This window comes from Labeo rohita, unplaced genomic scaffold, assembly GCF_022985175.1.
Source record: "Labeo rohita strain BAU-BD-2019 unplaced genomic scaffold, IGBB_LRoh.1.0 scaffold_397, whole genome shotgun sequence".
Classification (NCBI taxonomy): domain Eukaryota; kingdom Metazoa; phylum Chordata; class Actinopteri; order Cypriniformes; family Cyprinidae; genus Labeo; species Labeo rohita.
In genome coordinates, this window is record NW_026129315.1 from 1 (window position 1) to 19203 (window position 19203).

Below are 19203 nucleotides of genomic sequence, written 5' to 3' on the forward strand. Positions count from 1 at the left end.
AAACACAACTTTGGACAGATTTATATTACTTTTAACTTATTTGACAAAAATATAAGCTGGAAGTAATATGGAAATCACTTTTACTGAACTGTTTGGTCACACTGCAAAAAAAAAAAATAAAAAAATATTCTTCAGTATTTTTGCCTTGTTTTCCAGTGCAAATATCTAAATCAAGATGCACTGAGAACTAACACGACATAAGGGTTAGACGTCTTCTTTAATGAGAGACAACTCTAAACAAACACACTCAACACACTCATGTCAGTCATGACGGTTTATTGAGTAAACAAAAGGTCAAAGGTCATTGTGTAAAGCAGTAACTTTCAGACACAACCGAAGCTTGGGAAGTGAGACTACACATGAAACTATGAAACAAAGAGCATCAACTTCCTTTCAATAAATACACGGGCTGCTGTGAGGGTGTTTAGCAGGGGTGATGATCCGGCACACGTTTCCTGAAACACACGATAACAAACACGTTAAACAACATGACAGAGAAAACTGGTGAGCCAATAAAGAGCTGCGTCTGAGCAGTGAAACGTCACCTGGGAGCAGCTTTGATGATGTTGTTGACGCGCAGAATCATCTCGGCCGCCTCGGCCGTGCTCAGCAGCACCTGCCTCTTAACCTGGAAGCTCTCGGTGATGCCCAGAGTGGCCATGTCTCCCACCGTGCCCTGGGTCATGTCTGAAAGCGCAGGGGTCAGAGGTCAGACCGCAGATTCAGGGCTAACGTGGCTTGCTAAAATAATTTTGTGCGTCTTACCCAGGCCGAAGGTGCTCTTGTTGTCTTGGTGTGTGGCTCTCAGCTGAGAAACCAGCTCTGCGCTGTCATATCCCGCGTTATCAGCGATGATGGTGGGCAGCTGCAACACAAACAGTCCTGCATCTTTAAAACAGACACCTGACACTCAAACTGAAGCACATAATGCTTATTTACCATATAATGCAATGTAATGACTGATAAGACCTACACAAATCACTGAACACCTACATCACTTCATATTCACTTAAAATTACTAGAGATGCACGATATTGGATTTTTGCCAATATGCCGATATTTTTTCATCTCATTTTGGCCGATACTGATACCGATACATATTCTTTTGTTTGGCAAGTTAGTTTTTAACAATAACTTATTTGTTAGGATTAAATAAATAGCAATGAGTGGTTTACATCCAATCCCTTCTTTTTCATCAGTAGATGAATTTTGTGAATTAAGTTCATGTTTGCTATGTTATAAGCCGAACTTCAGATGCTTTCACTTTCGACTTCGCAATCTGAAAACATTTCAAAACGAAAACAAAAAGAAAAGTAGAACTAAACTGGGTGACTGTGAGGGTGCTTTGCGGGACATGAACAGTACGTAATTCATTGCTACAACTTCTTAATTCGTTCCTACGATTTATTAATTTATTAATTTGTAAAATAAGGGAACAAATTAATATGTAGTATTAACGAAATATTAATTTATTCCCACTAAATATTTTATTTCCCCCACCCACCATTTATCACAGTAAGAGATACGAAAACATGGATTAAAAGTGAATGACAAGAAATTAAACCTGCGAAATTAAAGGAGTAGATTTAAAACAGTGAATCTACTCCTCATTCAGTCAAAACTTTGCTTCAAGAATGAGCCACACTGCTGACATGATCTAATCCCTAGCACACCCTCAGCACATGTGAGTTAACATATTCATCTTATCGGCATAATTTCTCATATTGGGCCGATGCCGATATTAACATTTAAAGTTGTTATCGGCCGATTCCGATATCAGTCCGATAATATCGTGCATCCCTAAAAATTACCACAAAAACTCAAGATGGAGGGCCAAAAAAGTGTTTCTTCTTACATCTACATCAGGTGGTATAGTTATGCAATATTACACAAACAAAAGTTGCATTTTTGTAAATATCAGCACAATTGCAAATGTGATATTTTATACAACACAATACAGCAAATGTGTCAGTTTTTGCCCTTTCTGCAAGCATCAATTACTGGGGTTCAAGCACATTTTTGGAAAATCTAAGTTATTTACCATAAAAACATTGTTTTTAAGCATTTATGTCTGCTTTAGCGCCAGCTGTGGTCCGATCTTCTTAAAACTTTGCTTGCTTGTTTAGAATCATGTGCTCAGCAGATTTTGTGAAGTTTCGAATTTTCTTTAAGGTTTTATAGGATTTAGGGTACATTTGGACAGGCCTCTTTCTAAATGACCTCATTACACCTTCTCCAAAGGATACATTTCAAAATTTTTTGAGAATTATTGATCTAGAGATTCCAGAGAATTGTACTGTGGTGTTTTTCCCAATTGAGCAAAAAAATCTAGGACTAGTTCGCAAAAGTAGGTTTTTTACATATTAATCATGTAACAAATGGTTTGATTGACAGCAGTGTTTCTACAGGCAAAGTTGTCCAGAATTAGAAGTTCTATCATATGATATGAATATTGTGCAAAAAACTGTTCAACATTCAATCATTTACGCCCTTGAAAAATGCGATATCACCACCCAGTGGCCGATTTCTTTCAAATTTCTCACCTACCTTTGGAGCCATGAGTAAAACAGGCCTACCAAATTTCAGTCCAATCAGCCGTTGTTAACCTTGTCTAACACGTGCTCAAGCTTTTTTGAGATACACAAATGTCCTTGTAGAGACTTGTGGCATTTTGGACCAAGACCGTGCACAGCGATTTTCATGTTAATAGGACAAATGTTTACGTAGGTATAGCCTTTGAAAAGTTTTTTTCCCCTCTTATAGCACCACCAAGTGGGCAAGCTCTGCGATTTTTTTTTCCCCGCAACCTCAGATTGAGCTCTTACATAAGTTTGGTGATGAAATCTCATTCTGTTCATGAGTTAAAGCCATTTTTGTAAAAGTAGTCCCACCTCTTTCAAACATTTTGGCTTCCCTTTGTGATCGTGAGCCTAAAGTTCAACTTTTTTTTTGATAATTATTGATTCACTCTCCAGAGAATCTTTCTGCACTGGTTTGGTTCCGATCAGGCAAAAAACCTAGGACTAGTTTGCAAAAGTAGGTTTTGTAGGTTTCATCATCTCAATCATTTAACAAACAATTTGACTGACAGCAGTGGTTCTAGAGGCGAAGTTGTCCAGAATGAGGAGTTCAGTCATATGATACGAATATCACATGTACATGCAAAACACTGCACAATGTACAATTGTTTCCACCCTTGAAAAATGTGATGCTGACTTTCATTCTGATCAGCCTCTGTTAACCTTTTCTAACAGGTGCTCAAACTTCGTAGGCCATGTTTTTTTGAGACATGCAAATTTCCTTTACTTGTGGCAATTGGACCAAGACCGTAGACAGCGATTTTCAAATGGTTACAAATGGTTGTATAGGTATAGCCATTTTTATGTTTATTCCGTCTTATAGCGCCGCCAAGTGGTCAAACTCTGCATTTTTTTTTAACCTGTGACCACAGATTGAGCTCTTACATATATGTTCTGAGTTTGGTAAAGATACCTCATAGCCGTTTTACTAAAAGTGGCCCTGCCCCTTTCAAATGTTTTGGCGTCCCTTTGCGACAAGTCGAAAGTTCAACTTTTTTTTGATAATTATTGATATTCACTCTCCAGGGAATCTTTCTGCACTGGTTTGGTTCCGATTGGGCCAAAAACCTAGGACTAGATTGCAAAAAAAAAAAAAACAAAACACTTACGCCAAGGTCACGATTAAATCTGAGGAATGCATTTTGTCTGTAGGGTTTCTGCAGGTTTTATGAGGGTAAATTTAAGACTTTAAGACCTTTTTAAGACCAACTAAAGAAAATTTAAGGAAAAAAAAAAAATAATCGAAGGGAAGGCAATACGGCAATATGTTCGAGTTTTACTTTCACTTTCAAATTGACAGCAATTCAGTGTCTAGCAATTGGTTGTTATTAGTTTGTTTGAGTTTTCCCTCTTTTCCTCACTTTCCTTCAGTTTCAAGTAGCTTGTAAACAGAGCAGCTGCTGGCCAAATGGGTGCCCTAAGCAAAATTGTATTGTTATGCCCTCTCCCTCATTATGGAAGTAAAAAAACAAAACAAAAAAAAAAACACCTATTATACAGGGTCAAAACAGAACTTTAAGAAAATATAAAAGTAAATGAATAAATTGCTATTAAATTGTATTATTTATAAATTACAGTTGTAGATCTAGACAGTTACCTATGACTATGATTATATTAGGCCTAATACAGTTGTCTAATTGATTTTATTGTCTCAAGCATCCAGAGAAAACACAAAAGAAAATTAAGCAGTTTTAAAACCATGGTTAATTTTGGCAAGGGTTGTGATGTCCACATGTTTTTGTTGAAGAAACTATAGAGGCTGTAGCATTTCTATCACAAGATTAAGTGGATATTTGAATTAAATATTTGGTCACTATTAAACAAGGATTTGTTCGTCCTGTAAGTGTAACAGCAACAATTATTGGTGCCCTTTGCAGGCATTTGTAATAATATGTAATGTACATAAATTGTTTATTTCATATTAGCCCACATTATGTATTTTAACAGTGTTATTTTATGAAACCATATGATTATTTTTAATTAACCGATCATTGCCTCACTGTCTTTATATCAGTTAATGCATTTTAAGCCATGGAAACTTTTAAGACTTTCTGCTCTGACTTAAGACCTTTTCAAGGCCTTAATTCTCAGGAAAGCGATTTAAGACATTTTAAGACTTTAAGACCCGCGGAAACCCTGTCTGGCATTTAGTCTCTACAACTTACGGTTTGGTCTGCACGATTAGTTATATGTGGAGATTGCTGATTTGTGACCATTCTAACAATTACAATAGGGTTTCAGCACTATGCACTTGAACCCCTAATGAGCAACACAGTGGTGTTTTGTTACTAATAAATGCACATTTTGAACAAACTGGTTGAGTGAACAAGTCAACGAAACATTTGTAAAGATGATCACTTGCTTTGTCCATAAATAAATCTGCATTTAGAATGAACTGGTTGAGTGAACGATTCAATGACCCATTTATACTTTACTGAATCAAGCAGTGAACAATCCAGTTACTCACATTGCAATTGCGTCTTGCCTCATTCATAAATGAATTCATGTTTTTGAATGAATCAATTGAATAAATGCTTAATCGCTTACATCTATTGGTGATTTTACATTTTCATTTTTTCCAGTTACGCCTGATAAAACTGCAATCAGAGTGCAAAAGCCTAAAAGATGATGCACACATTTAATAAGAAACAAACTGCCTTCATAAAAGTAAAAATGCCCCTGGAAATCAATTTAGGGGAGTGAAATGATGTCTCTTAGTCTCATCCAGGATCTGCTGCGTCGCTTCACGCAGGACAATGGTGCGTGCCTCAACTGTACACGGAAACATAGTCACGCATCAGCGATTCACAGGAAACATGTTTACTAAAGCTGCACGATTAATAGTTGTTGAATTACTGATATATAAATCACAACATTTTTGGGCAAATTGTGCAGCTCTACAAACAATCACAGCAAACCTGTAGCATGTTTAAAACAAGCAAACAAACACAAAAATCAAGCTGCCCTCAGGTTTGTTTGTGGAAACGGCACTTCGCCAGCACTCACCCATGTCCACTCCAGAGAAGTGTATGAGAGTGTCCTCTCCGATCATCACCTCCTCTATCAGCTTACAGTGGCCGATCTTCACCAGCTCAGGATGGTCAAATGTCGAGGTGATCTCACCGCCTATATGACACAAAAACCAGCAGAGTCAACAAACAGTCTGACACACATATTTAAAGACAGTAGAAGATGCAGAAGATTTCTACTGCACGTTTACAGCATATTTAGTATTTTTACTAACTCAATTTAGTGAACTTTTGTCAGTCTGGGGCAAGTGCATTTCTTGAATTTGACTTGCCTGACCAGACTATTAACCCGATTAAAATATCTGACTAGGAAAGCACTAAGACTTTGGCAAGAATGATTCTGATTTTATCACAATTATTGTAAATGGCGATTGATGATTGTTTTGAATGATTGTTTTTATATTTATAACATACGATATAGTCTGGTTTAGCAACATAACACGACCAAAAGAGTCCAGTATGATTGCAAATTTGACTTTGATTTTATACAACAGTTTCATAAACAAGTACACTACCAGTCAAACGTTTTTGGACAGTAAGATTTTTAATGGTTTTAAAGAACTCTCTTCTGCTCACCAAATTAATTCAATTTTAAAATGTAATTTATTCCTGTGATCAAAGCTGAATTTTCAGCATTATTTTCCTTTAGAAATTGTTAATATGCTGATTTGCTGTTCAAGAAACATTTACTATTATTATTATTATTATTATTATCATCAACATTTAAAACAGTTAACATATTTTCAGGATTTTTTGCTGAATAGAAAGATTCAAAGATCAGCATTTATCTTAAATAAAAAGCTTTTGTAACATTATACACTATACCATTTAAAATCTTTGAGTCATACTTTTATTTATCAAGGATGCTTTTGATTGATCAAAAGTGATGATAAAGACATTTATAATGTTACAAAAGATTTTTTACTTCTGAACTTTCTATTCAGCAAAGAAACCTGAAGGATCATGTGACACTGAAGACTGGAGTAATGATGCTGAAAATTCAGCAATCAATTACATTTTAACAGATATTCAAATAGTTATTTGAAAAAGTAAAAATTTTTCACAATTTTACTGTTTTTAGAAAAACAAAACTTTAAAAAAAGCTTACTGATCAAAAACCTTTGGTAGTGTAGTTAAAAAAAAGTGACTTACAATTTGGACAAAATATTGTCAGTGTTGACTGCTTCTGCTTGATTTGGTTACTGAAAATAGTTCCAAACAAAGACCACAGCAGAACAGTCTGAGCAACACACAGCAGTGTTTCCTTACTGAATGATTTAGCAGTTTTGAATGAATTGGGCGAGTCAGTGATTCAGTGACTCATTCATAAAGATACACACTTGCTTCATTCTTGAATGAATCATTTGATACGATTTAGAACAAAACCTCAAAACATAATTTATGCTGTTGTAATTTTGCTGTGTAAATGCATTCATGCTACATTTCAGCTTCATTAAACTGTGTGCAAATTAACCTAAATGTCAATTTAGTGATTTAATTTGATTGGCAACAGCCTTATAGTGTCTTATTACATTATTATACATTATATTATTACATTAACTTAATAAAATGTAAGAAATTGATATGAACCATGATGTAAACTTTTAATGAGGTTAGGAGAAAGGTTGCCCTTTATGTAGGAAAAAAAAGCCTTAGAAATAAATTTAAAGCGATAAATATCACAAACACATTGATTTAAGTAAGAGCTGCCAGAACACAGACCAGTAAAATTACTTCAGAATAAATAACATTTACACAAATAAATTACATTTTGGACTAGTCTGAATGACAATGCACATGAAAACACTTAATGTGGAGTCCTGAATGAGTCACGCATATGTCATGATTGAAATAACAGCAGTGCATGCTGGGATACAGTTGTCACAGTGTGCACTAGACAGTATTTGTGTACCTGTGACGAGAGCCAAGCGCTCGACTCCCACGAAATCTGCATGTTCGATGGCCATCACACCAGCGGCTGCAAACAGCTGCTCAGGGTAGTTATAGATCAGCTGCCTGAGAACACGTGTCACATGACCACTCATACATACGTCACATGACCACACATGCATGTCCTGAGATAAAGCACCTGTTGATGAAGCAGTTGATGCCATGTTTGAGGATGCGCTCCACCTTGTCCTTCATCTTCTCCTTCTCGGCCATCACGATCTCAGCCACTTTGGCGGTGGAGTCCACGCGCACTCTGGAGCCGAAGATCTGCGGAAACACGCTAGCGTTACATTACTAATGCGCATCACGTCTGCGATCACGCTGAGCGACTGAAGGCAGGCGTACCTTGATCTTGTCTGTGTCCATGCCGGTGTTGGCGATGAGGATGTTGGCGTTCTCGATCCTCTTGGGCTGGTTCACGCCGATCCTCTTGTCCAGCAGAAAACCTGAGAGGAACAGGAAGAGCCGGTCACTCTCACAGACACTAATGTTCAGTCATGTACTCATTATGGAGGAAGCCCATTTACGCCACAAAAGAAAAATAATCATCATGCCATAAAGTTGAAATTATGATATACTTAACCCTTGTGTGACCTTTTGGACATTTTTGTCCTTTTCAGTTTTTTTTTTTTTTTTTTCATCAGTTAGCCTGTGTTATTGTCAGCTGCATAAATTCTGGCGCAGGTGTGTATTTTTATTGGAATTTTACTATTTCACTCCTATTTCCTTTAATAAATCTATTTTGCACTAGGTAAAAAAAAAATTGTTACACTCAGCACCTTAAGGACAAAAATGTCCCCATTGAAACCCATTAAAACTGCTATTTTTAATCACAGTGCCATTTAAATGTAAAATGATGCAATTTTTGTTAATAGACTTATTTTATTGGCAAGGCTTCAATTTTTTTTTTTTTTTTTAAGATTTGTACAATAAAGCAAGTACTCTGCATATTATAGATATAATTGTGTGAGTGTGTTGGTATGGCTGTCAGAGTGTGGTTTGTTTGTGTGTCATTAAAAAAATAATAATAATAAATAAATTGCATGTGCTTGTAATATTTGAGAGAAAAAATACTGCTAATCACAAATCCAACCACTGTGTGCACTAGCAGAGTTTTGCTGGCATCTTATGGGGAAAATCTGGTACTGCGCCCAAACAAAATCCGCCTGAAAGATCATTTTTCAACCACAAATTTGGAAAACAACTTTAGATTTATGGCTTTTATTTTCTAGCAGGTTTAGAGTTCAACATATTTCATAAAATATATATTTTATATAAAATATTGTTCATAAAACATTTGCATAAACTTAAAGGAACACTTCACTTTTTTTGAAAATAGGCTCATTGTCCAACTCCCCTAGAGTTAAACTGGTGGCAGCACTTTTAGCATAGTTTAGCAAAGATCATTGAATCTGATTAGACCGATAGCATCTTGCTCAAAAATGACCATATACAATGACAATATTTTTCCTATTTAGAACTTGACTTTTCTGTAGTTACATCGTGTACTAAGACTGAAGATGGAAAATGAAAAGTTGCGATTTTCTAGGTCAGTATGGCTAGAAACTATACTCTCATTCTGGCATAATAATCAAGGAACTTTGGTGCCGTACCATGGGTGCAGCAGGCGCAATGATTACGCAGCGACTGAAAATAGGCTAGTGCAAAATGGAAAAAGTTAGAAAAAAATAAGCCTATTTTCAAAAAAAGTGGAATGTAAACTTCGTCCTTTAAACTTCTATAACTTTTTTTGGTTTTACTCTTTAAAACTTTTTCTACTTGAACAACAATCTGCCATGGGTCTTCTTTAAAATTAGATCAAACTTAAGTCTGTACTCCCAAGCTTCAAATTTTTATGACAGTTTTTTGACACTATGTGTCAACTTTTTTTTTTTAATTATTAGATTAAATGACTTTTTAAATGAAATTATGACTTTTTAAAAGTCAAAATTGTACTTTTTATCTCGTATTTATGACTATAAGTAATAAGTAATAAAGTAATAATTCGTATGTCATGTATCCCAAGTATGTCGTAATTTAAATTTTAAAACATGATTTTTTTTTAAGTGGTGGAAATGGGCTTCCACACATTATAATTAAAAACAAAGAAAAATCGGTAACACTTTACTTGAAGGGGTGTGCATAAGACTGACATAACACCTTCGTAATCATGACATGACACATGTCATGAATATGAAGGAGGTTTTAAGCATGTTTATGACACATGTCATTAAGTGTCATTCGCTCAGTTGTCATTTTAAATTCAAAGATGACATTGTTTGAGATGCCTTTATGACAACTTGACATAAACCAATACATCACAACCTGTCAGGGTCTTTGTCATGACAACTTGACATTAACAAGACAATTTTGTACTATATGACAGCTATATATATGTTGGAAATATGTGACCCTGGACCACAAAACAAGTCTTAAGTAGCATGGGTATATTTTTAACAAGAGCCAACAATACATTGTATGGGTCAAAATTATTGATTTTTCTTTTATGCCAAAATTCATTGGGATATTAAGTAAAATTCATGTTCCATGAAAATATTTAGGAAATTTCCTACCGTTAATATATCTAAAAATTTTTGATTAGTGATATGCATTGCTAAGAACTTCATTTGGGCAAATTTAAGGCGATTTTCTTAAAATTTTGATTTTTTTTTTTTTTGCACTGTTATGGTGGTGTCTTGGGTAGACTTTTCCATGATGTAAAAAAGGATGTCAAGAAAATATAAATGTGTGGGATGCTGTAATTAAATGTTTTTGCAGTGATATGGACCAAACTCTGCATGACTTAACCCACCATTGTACTGTTTTCATTTTAATTTTTGGGTGAATCGCTCTCCAAATGCACTAAAATACAATTTTATTTATTTATTATTTTTATTATTATTATTACTATTATTATTATTAGATGATTGAATTTATTTCTCTAACACCAGTTAATCTTTTTTACAACATTTGAAATGGTCTGTTATCTGACCTTCTGTTGGAGGAAACACACATTATGAAATGAAAAATATTCATGATGTTGTTATAAAATAATTTGACAGAGTATTAACACTTAATGACATTTTAATGACAAATTCAACTTGTACCACTGTAGTTGAGGTCAAGAAAAATATTAATGACACTGTTATAAAATTATTTGACAGAGTATTAGCACTTAATGACATTTTAATGATAAATTAAATTTGTACAACTGCAAAAAAAGTGGTCAGAACAATATTCATGACACAATTATAATGTGTTATAAAGTCCTATGACCACATGACACATGACCAATGTAATGTTAACCAATAAAGCCAAGTAGTTTATTAGGTTTGATAATAAATCTGCTATGTTTATGACAAATTTATGACAGGTTATGTTGTCTTGGTAGTGTCAAGTTATCATGACAAAGACACTGACAGGTTGTGATGTATTGGTTTATGTCAAGTTGTCATAACAAAGGCATCTCAAACAATGTCATCTTTACATTAAAAATTACATAACTGAGCAAATGACACTTAATGACATGTGTCAGAAAACATACATAAAACCTTCATATTCATGACATGTGTCATGTCACAATTATAAAGGTGTCATGTCAGTCTTATGCACACCCCTTCAAGTAAAGTGTTACCCTAAACATGCACTATGGATATTTAATTGTTTAGACAGACATATAATCCCTGCTGTAAATCAAGTCAAATCAAGTCGAGCTTTATTGTCCTTCCGCTACATGTGAGGAACAAAATGTTGTGTCTTGCAGGACCACAGTGCTACATAAATATAAACATACAACACTAGACGTAGGAGCAATTTTTAAACCTATACATAGCTAACTTACTGAAGTGGTAAACTAACCCTATGTTGTGTGTAGTTTAATGATAAACGTGAGGTTCAGACCTTCATCCAGGTATGAGTCGGTGAGGCTGCCGCCCAGCTTCTTGATGACATGAATGGCCTCCAGGTTGCCAGATCCCTTGAGTCTGAGCACGGCCTCCACCGCCAGCTTGGCGAAGTGTTCCTTGTGGTGCTTCAGCAGCTTGGAGGAGAGTGTGGTGCGCGCGATGTTCATCAGATCCACCTGGAACTTCAGCTCGTCGCTCCTAAGGACAGAAACTCTTACATTCAACCACAATCTCCAAAAATCTCTCACACACAAACAGCAGCTCTGCTCACTACCCATGTCTCTGAGCGCATCACACGCCGCCTGAGTGGCTTTCCTCCAGCCCGTGATGATGATCTGAGGATGGATCACATAGACATCGATCATGATGCATTCAGATGCTGTGAAGAGGTTAAAACGCTCGTACCTGCAGCAGCTCAGCCACCAGAACTGTGACAGACGTCGTCCCGTCACCGACCTCGTCATCCTGAACCTTAGACATGTCTGGAGGCAAAAGAGGTTTGTGAAGGATTCAGATTTGTAGTGCTAAACAAGTCTCTTCTGCACACCAAGGCTGCATTTATTTGATTGAAAATACAGTAGAAATTCTGAAATATTATTGCAATGTAAAATAGCAGTCTTCAATGTCACATGATCCTGCAATGCTGCATTCATATAATTACAATCCTGTAAAAATTGTGAAATATTATAATGTAAAACAGCTGTTTTCTATGTGAATATCTATTAAACTGTAATTTATTTTCTGTGATCAAATCTGAATTTTCAGCATCATTACTCCAGTCTTCAGTGTCACATGATCCTTCAGAAGTCATTCTAATATGCTGATTTGCTGCTCAAGAAACATTTCTGTTTATTAGCAATGTTGAAAACAGTTGTGCTGCACAATATTTGTGTGTACCAGTCATACATTCCCATTGACAAGTGTTTTTTTTTTTTTTAAAAAAGAAATTGATACTTTTGTTCATCAAGGATGCATTAAAATGATCAAAAGTGACAGTAAAGATGTTTATAATATATGTTTTTCTGATCTTTCTATACTCTAAAAAAATGACGAGTTAAAAACAACCCAACCCAATATGAACAAACCCAGCAACCTTCTGGGCAACTAAATATTACCTATTGTTTAAAAAATTACTATATAGCTGCCTGGCTTAAAATTAACCCAGACAATCAAAAAAAAACCAAATAAATAAATAAATAAAGACACAATTAATAGAGGCATCAGTGATAATCAAAAGGTGAAAATGTATTAATAAGCAATGTAACAAATTATTATTATATGTTCAACTTGTTAATAAATGCTCACTTATTGAACATATGAATTAATGATAATTTCCAACCTATTTTGGGTTCATTTTAAGCAAGAAATACAGTAATTTTTAAGAAATAATTGAGTTAAATTAAACTACAGGTTTAGGTTGGGTTAAACAGTTCTGCGCTGGGTTATTTTTTTTTTTTTTTTTAGAGTGTTCATCTGTGAATCCTGAAAGCTCAGACGTGTGATGGTTGGATGTGAACTGACCCACGAGCACTTTAGCGGCGGGGTTGTCGACACCGATGGCCTTCAGGATGGTGGCTCCATCGTTGGTGACCGTCACGCTACTGTCCTTCCCACCGCCCAGCAGGATCTTGTCCTGTAAGGTCAGAGGTTAGCGATTACTGATTGTGTTTATTGTAGTAATGTTAGATGAGGTGTGAGTGCGAGTCGTACCATTCCTTTTGGTCCCAGAGTGCTCTTCACCAGATCTCCGATAGCAATGGCACCGATAAATTACGACTGTGACATAGAGAGTCAGACAGATGACGGGGTTATGAATGAATGAATGAATGAATGAATGAATGAATATATATATATAACTTATTATATATATATAATAACTTATTCTGCTCACACTTTAGATTATGGTCCAATTCTCACTATTCACTAACTGTTAACTATGACTTTTGCCTCAATAATACTCCTAATTACTGCTTATTAATATTTAGTCAAGTAATTGTAAAGTTTAAGAATTTGGTAAGAATAAGTCTTAGAATAATGTCTTCCAAAATAATTCATATGTGTTTTTTAAGTAATAACAAACAGCCAATATCTCAGTAATATTTATGCTAATAACCAACTAGTTAATAGTCAGAATGTGACACTAAAGTGTTACCAATATTTTTATTAACTCACCAAAGTATTTAAAGCACATGAAAAGCATGTATTTTAAGGTTAGACTTTAAATTTTAATGTTAAATCCACTATTGCATTGCATATAAATGTTCTACAGCTTATACACAGTATTAAGTTCAATGACATAAGAAGTAATTGTAATTAAATTACAGAAAAAATAAGAGTAATCCCTCACTTTACTTTTTCAAGGGAAAAGTAATTAAATTACACTAACTAATTACTTAATAACTAGTTACACCCAACACTGGTAGTACAAAAGGGAACACATAATTCAGTGTTTGGGGGAAATAAGCAAAATTCTAGTACAGTTATGCAATTTTTATTTTCAGTATGTTTTAGTAGTGTTTTAGTATGCAAGTTAAAATTCTGTAATGTGATGTGGTCGCTACCAAAGCATTACTGTCACTACTGAAACATGGGATGTTTTGTCAAAAATAAAGCATACGGAATTATCAACTAACGTGTATAACGAATATATATATATTCAAACTAATGAATCCTTAACTTTGAAATCAGCATGATCAACTTTTTGCCAACTCAAGATGAACAAATCTTATAAATCACACTCGGAATATTGTTAAAAATGTAACTGTTATTGATCTACCTCTGAAAACTTTTTCATAACATATAACAAAATATATATTAATAATGTAGATGTAAGCAAAATCTTAATAGGTCAATATAACCCTTCTAATTAAATTATTAGGGGCCAAGCACCGAAGGTGCAATGCGTGAAATTTGGCACACTGATAGAGGACAGTCTCATCATTAACCACAGCAAGTTTGGAGTCTCTAACTCAAACTCTCTAGCGCCACCACTTGTCCAAAATTTCAATCATTTTATGCTAATAACAGTTGAACCGTAAGGCACAGAATCAAAATTCTTTTTTCCTCTGAATCATTGGCTCATGCCGAGTCAAATTAAGTCCAAAATTCAAAAATCATAAGGTTTAGTTTTTTTTCTATAAATTTTTATTCATAAAACCTACTTTTTCGAACTCGTCCTAGACGGTTTGTCTGATTTTTACCAAAATTGGCTCAGATCATCTTCAGACCATGCTGGCAAAAAGTTATGGAATTCAAGTTGATTAGTCGAACCGTTTTCGAATAACGCACGAATGATTTCTACGAAAAGCACACAAAAATGTATGTGAGGTTATATCTCTGCAACGGTTTGGTGTATTGAGACCAAACTTGGTGTGTGTCATAACAAGCATGACTTGAGGCTACCTGCAGTGTTTCAGCACAGTGCCACCTAGTGGTCAGGAGATATGTAAAATGTTTTTTTTTGCTTATAACTTCTGAATGGTTTGGCCAAAAATCACAAAACTGGTCTCTTCAGATTTGGTGTATCATGCTGAGTCCAACCATATCCAATTTTCCCATGTCAGCCATTTTGAGTGTCGACCATATTGAATTTTGTTCAAAAATGTTATATTTTATGAACGCATTGACATATCGTTACGAAACTTGGTATGTGTCTTCGGCACCATGCCCTGACAGTACTCAAAAAGTTTGGATGTAGCGCCATCTTGTGGTCAAAAGTTATAACGAAATTAAAAATCTGCTTATAACTTTTGTTTTAATCAGCCTATTCTAATGAAACTAGTCTTGATATATTCCTTGGATCATGCCAAGATCATTGATACCAATTATGCCATAATTGGATGAACTTCCTGTCCGCCATTTTGATTTATTTTGAAAACCTACTTTTGCGAACTCCTCCTAAACTGTTCGTCCGATTTTCACCAAATTTGACTCAGATCATCTTCAGACCATGCTGACAAAAAGTTATGGATTTCGTGTCGATGCTTAGTAGGAAACGGTTTTCGTTTAGTGCATCAACAAATTTGCTGGAAGGATGCCAAACTGCATCTGAGGCTGTATCTCTGCAGAACTTTAACATATTTGCACCAAACTTTGTATGTGCCATTGTCACCTCACACTGACTACGCCACATCAATTTGGTAACAGTGCCACCTACTGGTCAGAAGTAATACACCAATCATTAAACATTAATAATGAAATTTCCAAAAATCCTAATAACTTTAGTTTACATTGGCCTACTCTAATAAAACTGGTCTTGTTATATTTCTTGGATCATGCCGAGAACACTGATACCAATTATACCATAATTGGGTGAGCTTCCTGTCCGCCATTTTGATTAATATTGAAAAACTACTTTTTCAAACTCCTCCTAGACCGTTGGTCCAATTTTCACCAAATTTGACTCGGATCATCTTTCGACCATGCTGACAAAAAGTTATGGTTTTCCTGTCAATAGACGAAATGGTTTTTGTTTAGCACATCAACGAATTTGTTAGAAAGATGCCAAACTGCATTTGAGGCTGTATCTCCGCAAAGCTTTGACATATTCGCACCAAACTTTGTATGTGCCATTATCCCCTCATACTGACCACACCACATAAATTTGGTAACAGCGCCACCTATTGGTCAGAAGTAATACACCATTCATTAAACATTAATAATGGAATTTCCAAAAATGCTAATAACTTCTGATTGCATTAGCCTATTGTAATGAAACTGGTACCAAAACACCCCTTGGATCAAGCCGACAACATACATACCAATTATACCATAGTTGGTCGAACTTCCTTTCCACAATTTTGATTAATGTACAAAACCTTCTTGTTCGAACTCCTCCTAGACCGTTGGTCCAGTTTTCACCAAATTTGACTCAAATCATCTTCAGACTGTCCTGACACAAAGTTATGGATTTCGTGTCGATAGACAAAACTGTTTTCGTACAGCGCCTTGCCGTGCTTAGCTCCTCATTCTGCCTCTTTTGTGCTTGGCCCCGCAATTGCTGCTTGCAGCTATATTTATTATTTTACAAAAATAATTCAATTTAAAATGTTGCAAAAATATACACTACCAGCCAAAAGTTTTTGAACAGTAAGATTTGAGATTTGTATTGTTTTTTTGTCTTCTGCTCACAAAGCCTGCATTTATTTGATCCAAAATAACACAGCACTTAAGCTTTCTATTTGAATATATTTTAAAGTGTAATATATTTCTGTGATCAAAGCTAAATTTTCAGCATCATTACATCATTACAGTCTTCTGTGTCACTTGATCCTTCAGAAATTATTCTAATATGCTGATTTGCTGCTCAAGAAACATTTCTAATTATCATCAATATTTAAAGCATTTGAGTAAATTTTGTTCTGGATTCTTTGATAAATAGAAAGATCCAAAGATCAGCATTTATCTGAAATAAAAAGGCTTTTGTAACATTATACACTATACTATTCAAAAGCTTGGAGTCAGTGTGTGTGTGTATATATATACATTATTATAGAATTAATAGGTTATAGAAATTAATACTTTTATTTAGCAAGGATGCTTTAAGTCTATATACAAAAACTGAAGTCTGAAGTCTATATACAAAAACATCAACAGAGTTGGCCGGCGACAGCTTACGATGTCACTTCCGGCACGTCTCGTCGCTGCCAGTGCGACCACAGTATAAAAGGACACCGGTAGAACACAACATTCACTTCTTCATCTGAAGCTTACGTCCGAAGCATGGTGACGAGACTAGAGGACGCAGTGTCTCGTTCCCTTCTCAGGGAACCAGGGTTACATACGTAACCGGAGACGTTTGAAATCAATGGAATTAATTACATTTTAGGTCGCTAGAAATATAGAAAAGTGCATGCAATAGGTCTGTGAGTTAATTTTGGAATAGTCCCCAAAATATTTTAAAATGCTTAGGCATTTTTGCACAGACTTTGGACCATTTTGACTGATTGTGTTTAGGTGGAAAAATATATGTTCCAAATCATGAGTCTGAGCAGTTGAATGAATAGTTGAATGATCAGGCAAACAGTTCGAAGAGTTACCTGCAGTAGGACCATAGCACACATGCCATAGGACCAGAGAGTTTCCCAATCGTCTTACAGAAGAGATCCTTGCAAGTAAGACTATAACCATGGTCAATGACCAGAGGCCAAATGTATGAGATCAAGACAATTTGAAAGGAAACACACCAGCAGGTCCCACAGATACAGCAAAGATGACACATAAAGCCATCTCTCACCCACCTGGTTCCAGGCCTGAGATAGTACTTTGAAGACCTTCTGTTGATTTGCCCAGACCATCTGTAGTGGGTCAGGACCTTTCACCTAACAGGGGAGAAGACACCATTCAGGCAGGGGCTCATGGGAGCAATCACAGTGTTGGAGGAAAAGGAAACAACCACTTTATGTCCACATAAGAATGGGTGTCTACCTACATCCCAGGCAGAGAATAGACATGTGTTGGAAGGTATGTGCTCACTCAAAACCGCTACTTAGAAACCCTAGGAAGGGGAGCGGTCACCGAGCTAACACCTGGCTATCCTCAGATAGACAGCTCTATGAAAAGGGACAGGTTAACACACAGCTAGCCTCAGACAGCTGCACTTAACCACATAAATAATGCAAAAAACTATAACCATCTTCAGATGGCTACACTATCCTCTTCATTTTCTGTCCATACCCTCGAGTATGGCAGAAAATTAACAATCGCAACGCGCAACACATGTTGAACCCCCTGGGGAGCTGAACACGCTCCGCCCACGCACCAGACTCCCCGGGAATCAGGTGGAACGGAGCCGCCGCCGCGAATGCGTTGTTAATGTCCGAGAGGCGAGCACACTCATGCAAATTCGGGTATAGCAAGACTTCGATTCGAATTCGAGCTTTGTATACAGACAAAAGGTCAGTGAAGACGAAGAAGAGAATGTTGTGTTCTACCGGTGTCCTTTTATACTGTGGTCGCACCGGTAGTGACGCACGTGAACATGCAATTTTTTATACACTGTCCCCCCCAAACACACACACATAACAACACTCATCTAACCCACGTACGCACACATATAATATATATTTGTTGTTGACTAAGTAATAACGTGTCTGTGTGAAGTTTAAAACACATACTAAGTGTGCCGAACTGTTGTTTATGTACATGAACACAACGACGAACACATTCTTAAAAGGTGTCAATGTTTTTAGTTATGGTAAAGACCAAATATATATTTTTTATTTACCCACACGGCAAACAACTTCTTCTTTTTTAGCAGTTAGCAAACAATACAAATAATCTTCTTATCGATGCTTCTTCCTGTTTCAAAATGAATGAATGTGACGTATTTGGACACGGGCGTGGTTTGTGACGTCACACTTGGATGTGGGCGGGGTTTGATGTCCACCGCAGGCTGCAGCGAGACGCTCCTCACTGTGTTTGTATTTTCTTGTCAGTTCTCATCACATAATACGCTGGTTGTTCTGTTCTTGTGCCCTGAGTGTTTGGTTTTTGTGTTCTTTGTTTAATAAAAAATTAAGACTGCTGTGCTTGGATTCTTTCCACATCTTATTTCAACAGGACCCATATAGAAATGTGATATATGGCCATATATGAACATGTATATAAAACGATAGTTAATATATGTGAACATGTATGTACATATTTGTAATAACACTGTTTGAATGAGCCATATATGAGAACATACATGTACAAACATGTGGATAACCTTTTTTTTTTTTTTTTTTTTACTTACTTTTT

At 35.8% G+C, this 19203-nt stretch overlaps 1 protein-coding gene across 1 annotated transcript in view; it reads right to left on the reverse strand.

Annotated features, from left to right (window-relative positions):
• Positions 1 to 261: 261 nt before the first annotated feature.
• Positions 262 to 19203, reverse strand: part of LOC127160590 (T-complex protein 1 subunit beta-like) — a 30623-nt gene continuing 11681 nt past the window's right edge. The window contains exons 9-21 of the mRNA XM_051103227.1: positions 17703 to 17783; positions 13174 to 13233; positions 12985 to 13096; positions 11869 to 11945; positions 11716 to 11837; positions 11459 to 11661; positions 7904 to 8004; positions 7698 to 7825; positions 7521 to 7624; positions 5524 to 5705; positions 766 to 865; positions 546 to 687; positions 262 to 455 (exon numbers count right to left, since the gene is read on the reverse strand). Of these exons, the coding sequence (XP_050959184.1) occupies positions 425 to 455; positions 546 to 687; positions 766 to 865; positions 5524 to 5705; positions 7521 to 7624; positions 7698 to 7825; positions 7904 to 8004; positions 11459 to 11661; positions 11716 to 11837; positions 11869 to 11945; positions 12985 to 13096; positions 13174 to 13233; positions 17703 to 17783 (1443 nt within the window). The 3' untranslated portion in view covers positions 262 to 424. The remainder of the gene's footprint in view (positions 456 to 545; positions 688 to 765; positions 866 to 5523; positions 5706 to 7520; positions 7625 to 7697; positions 7826 to 7903; positions 8005 to 11458; positions 11662 to 11715; positions 11838 to 11868; positions 11946 to 12984; positions 13097 to 13173; positions 13234 to 17702; positions 17784 to 19203) is intronic.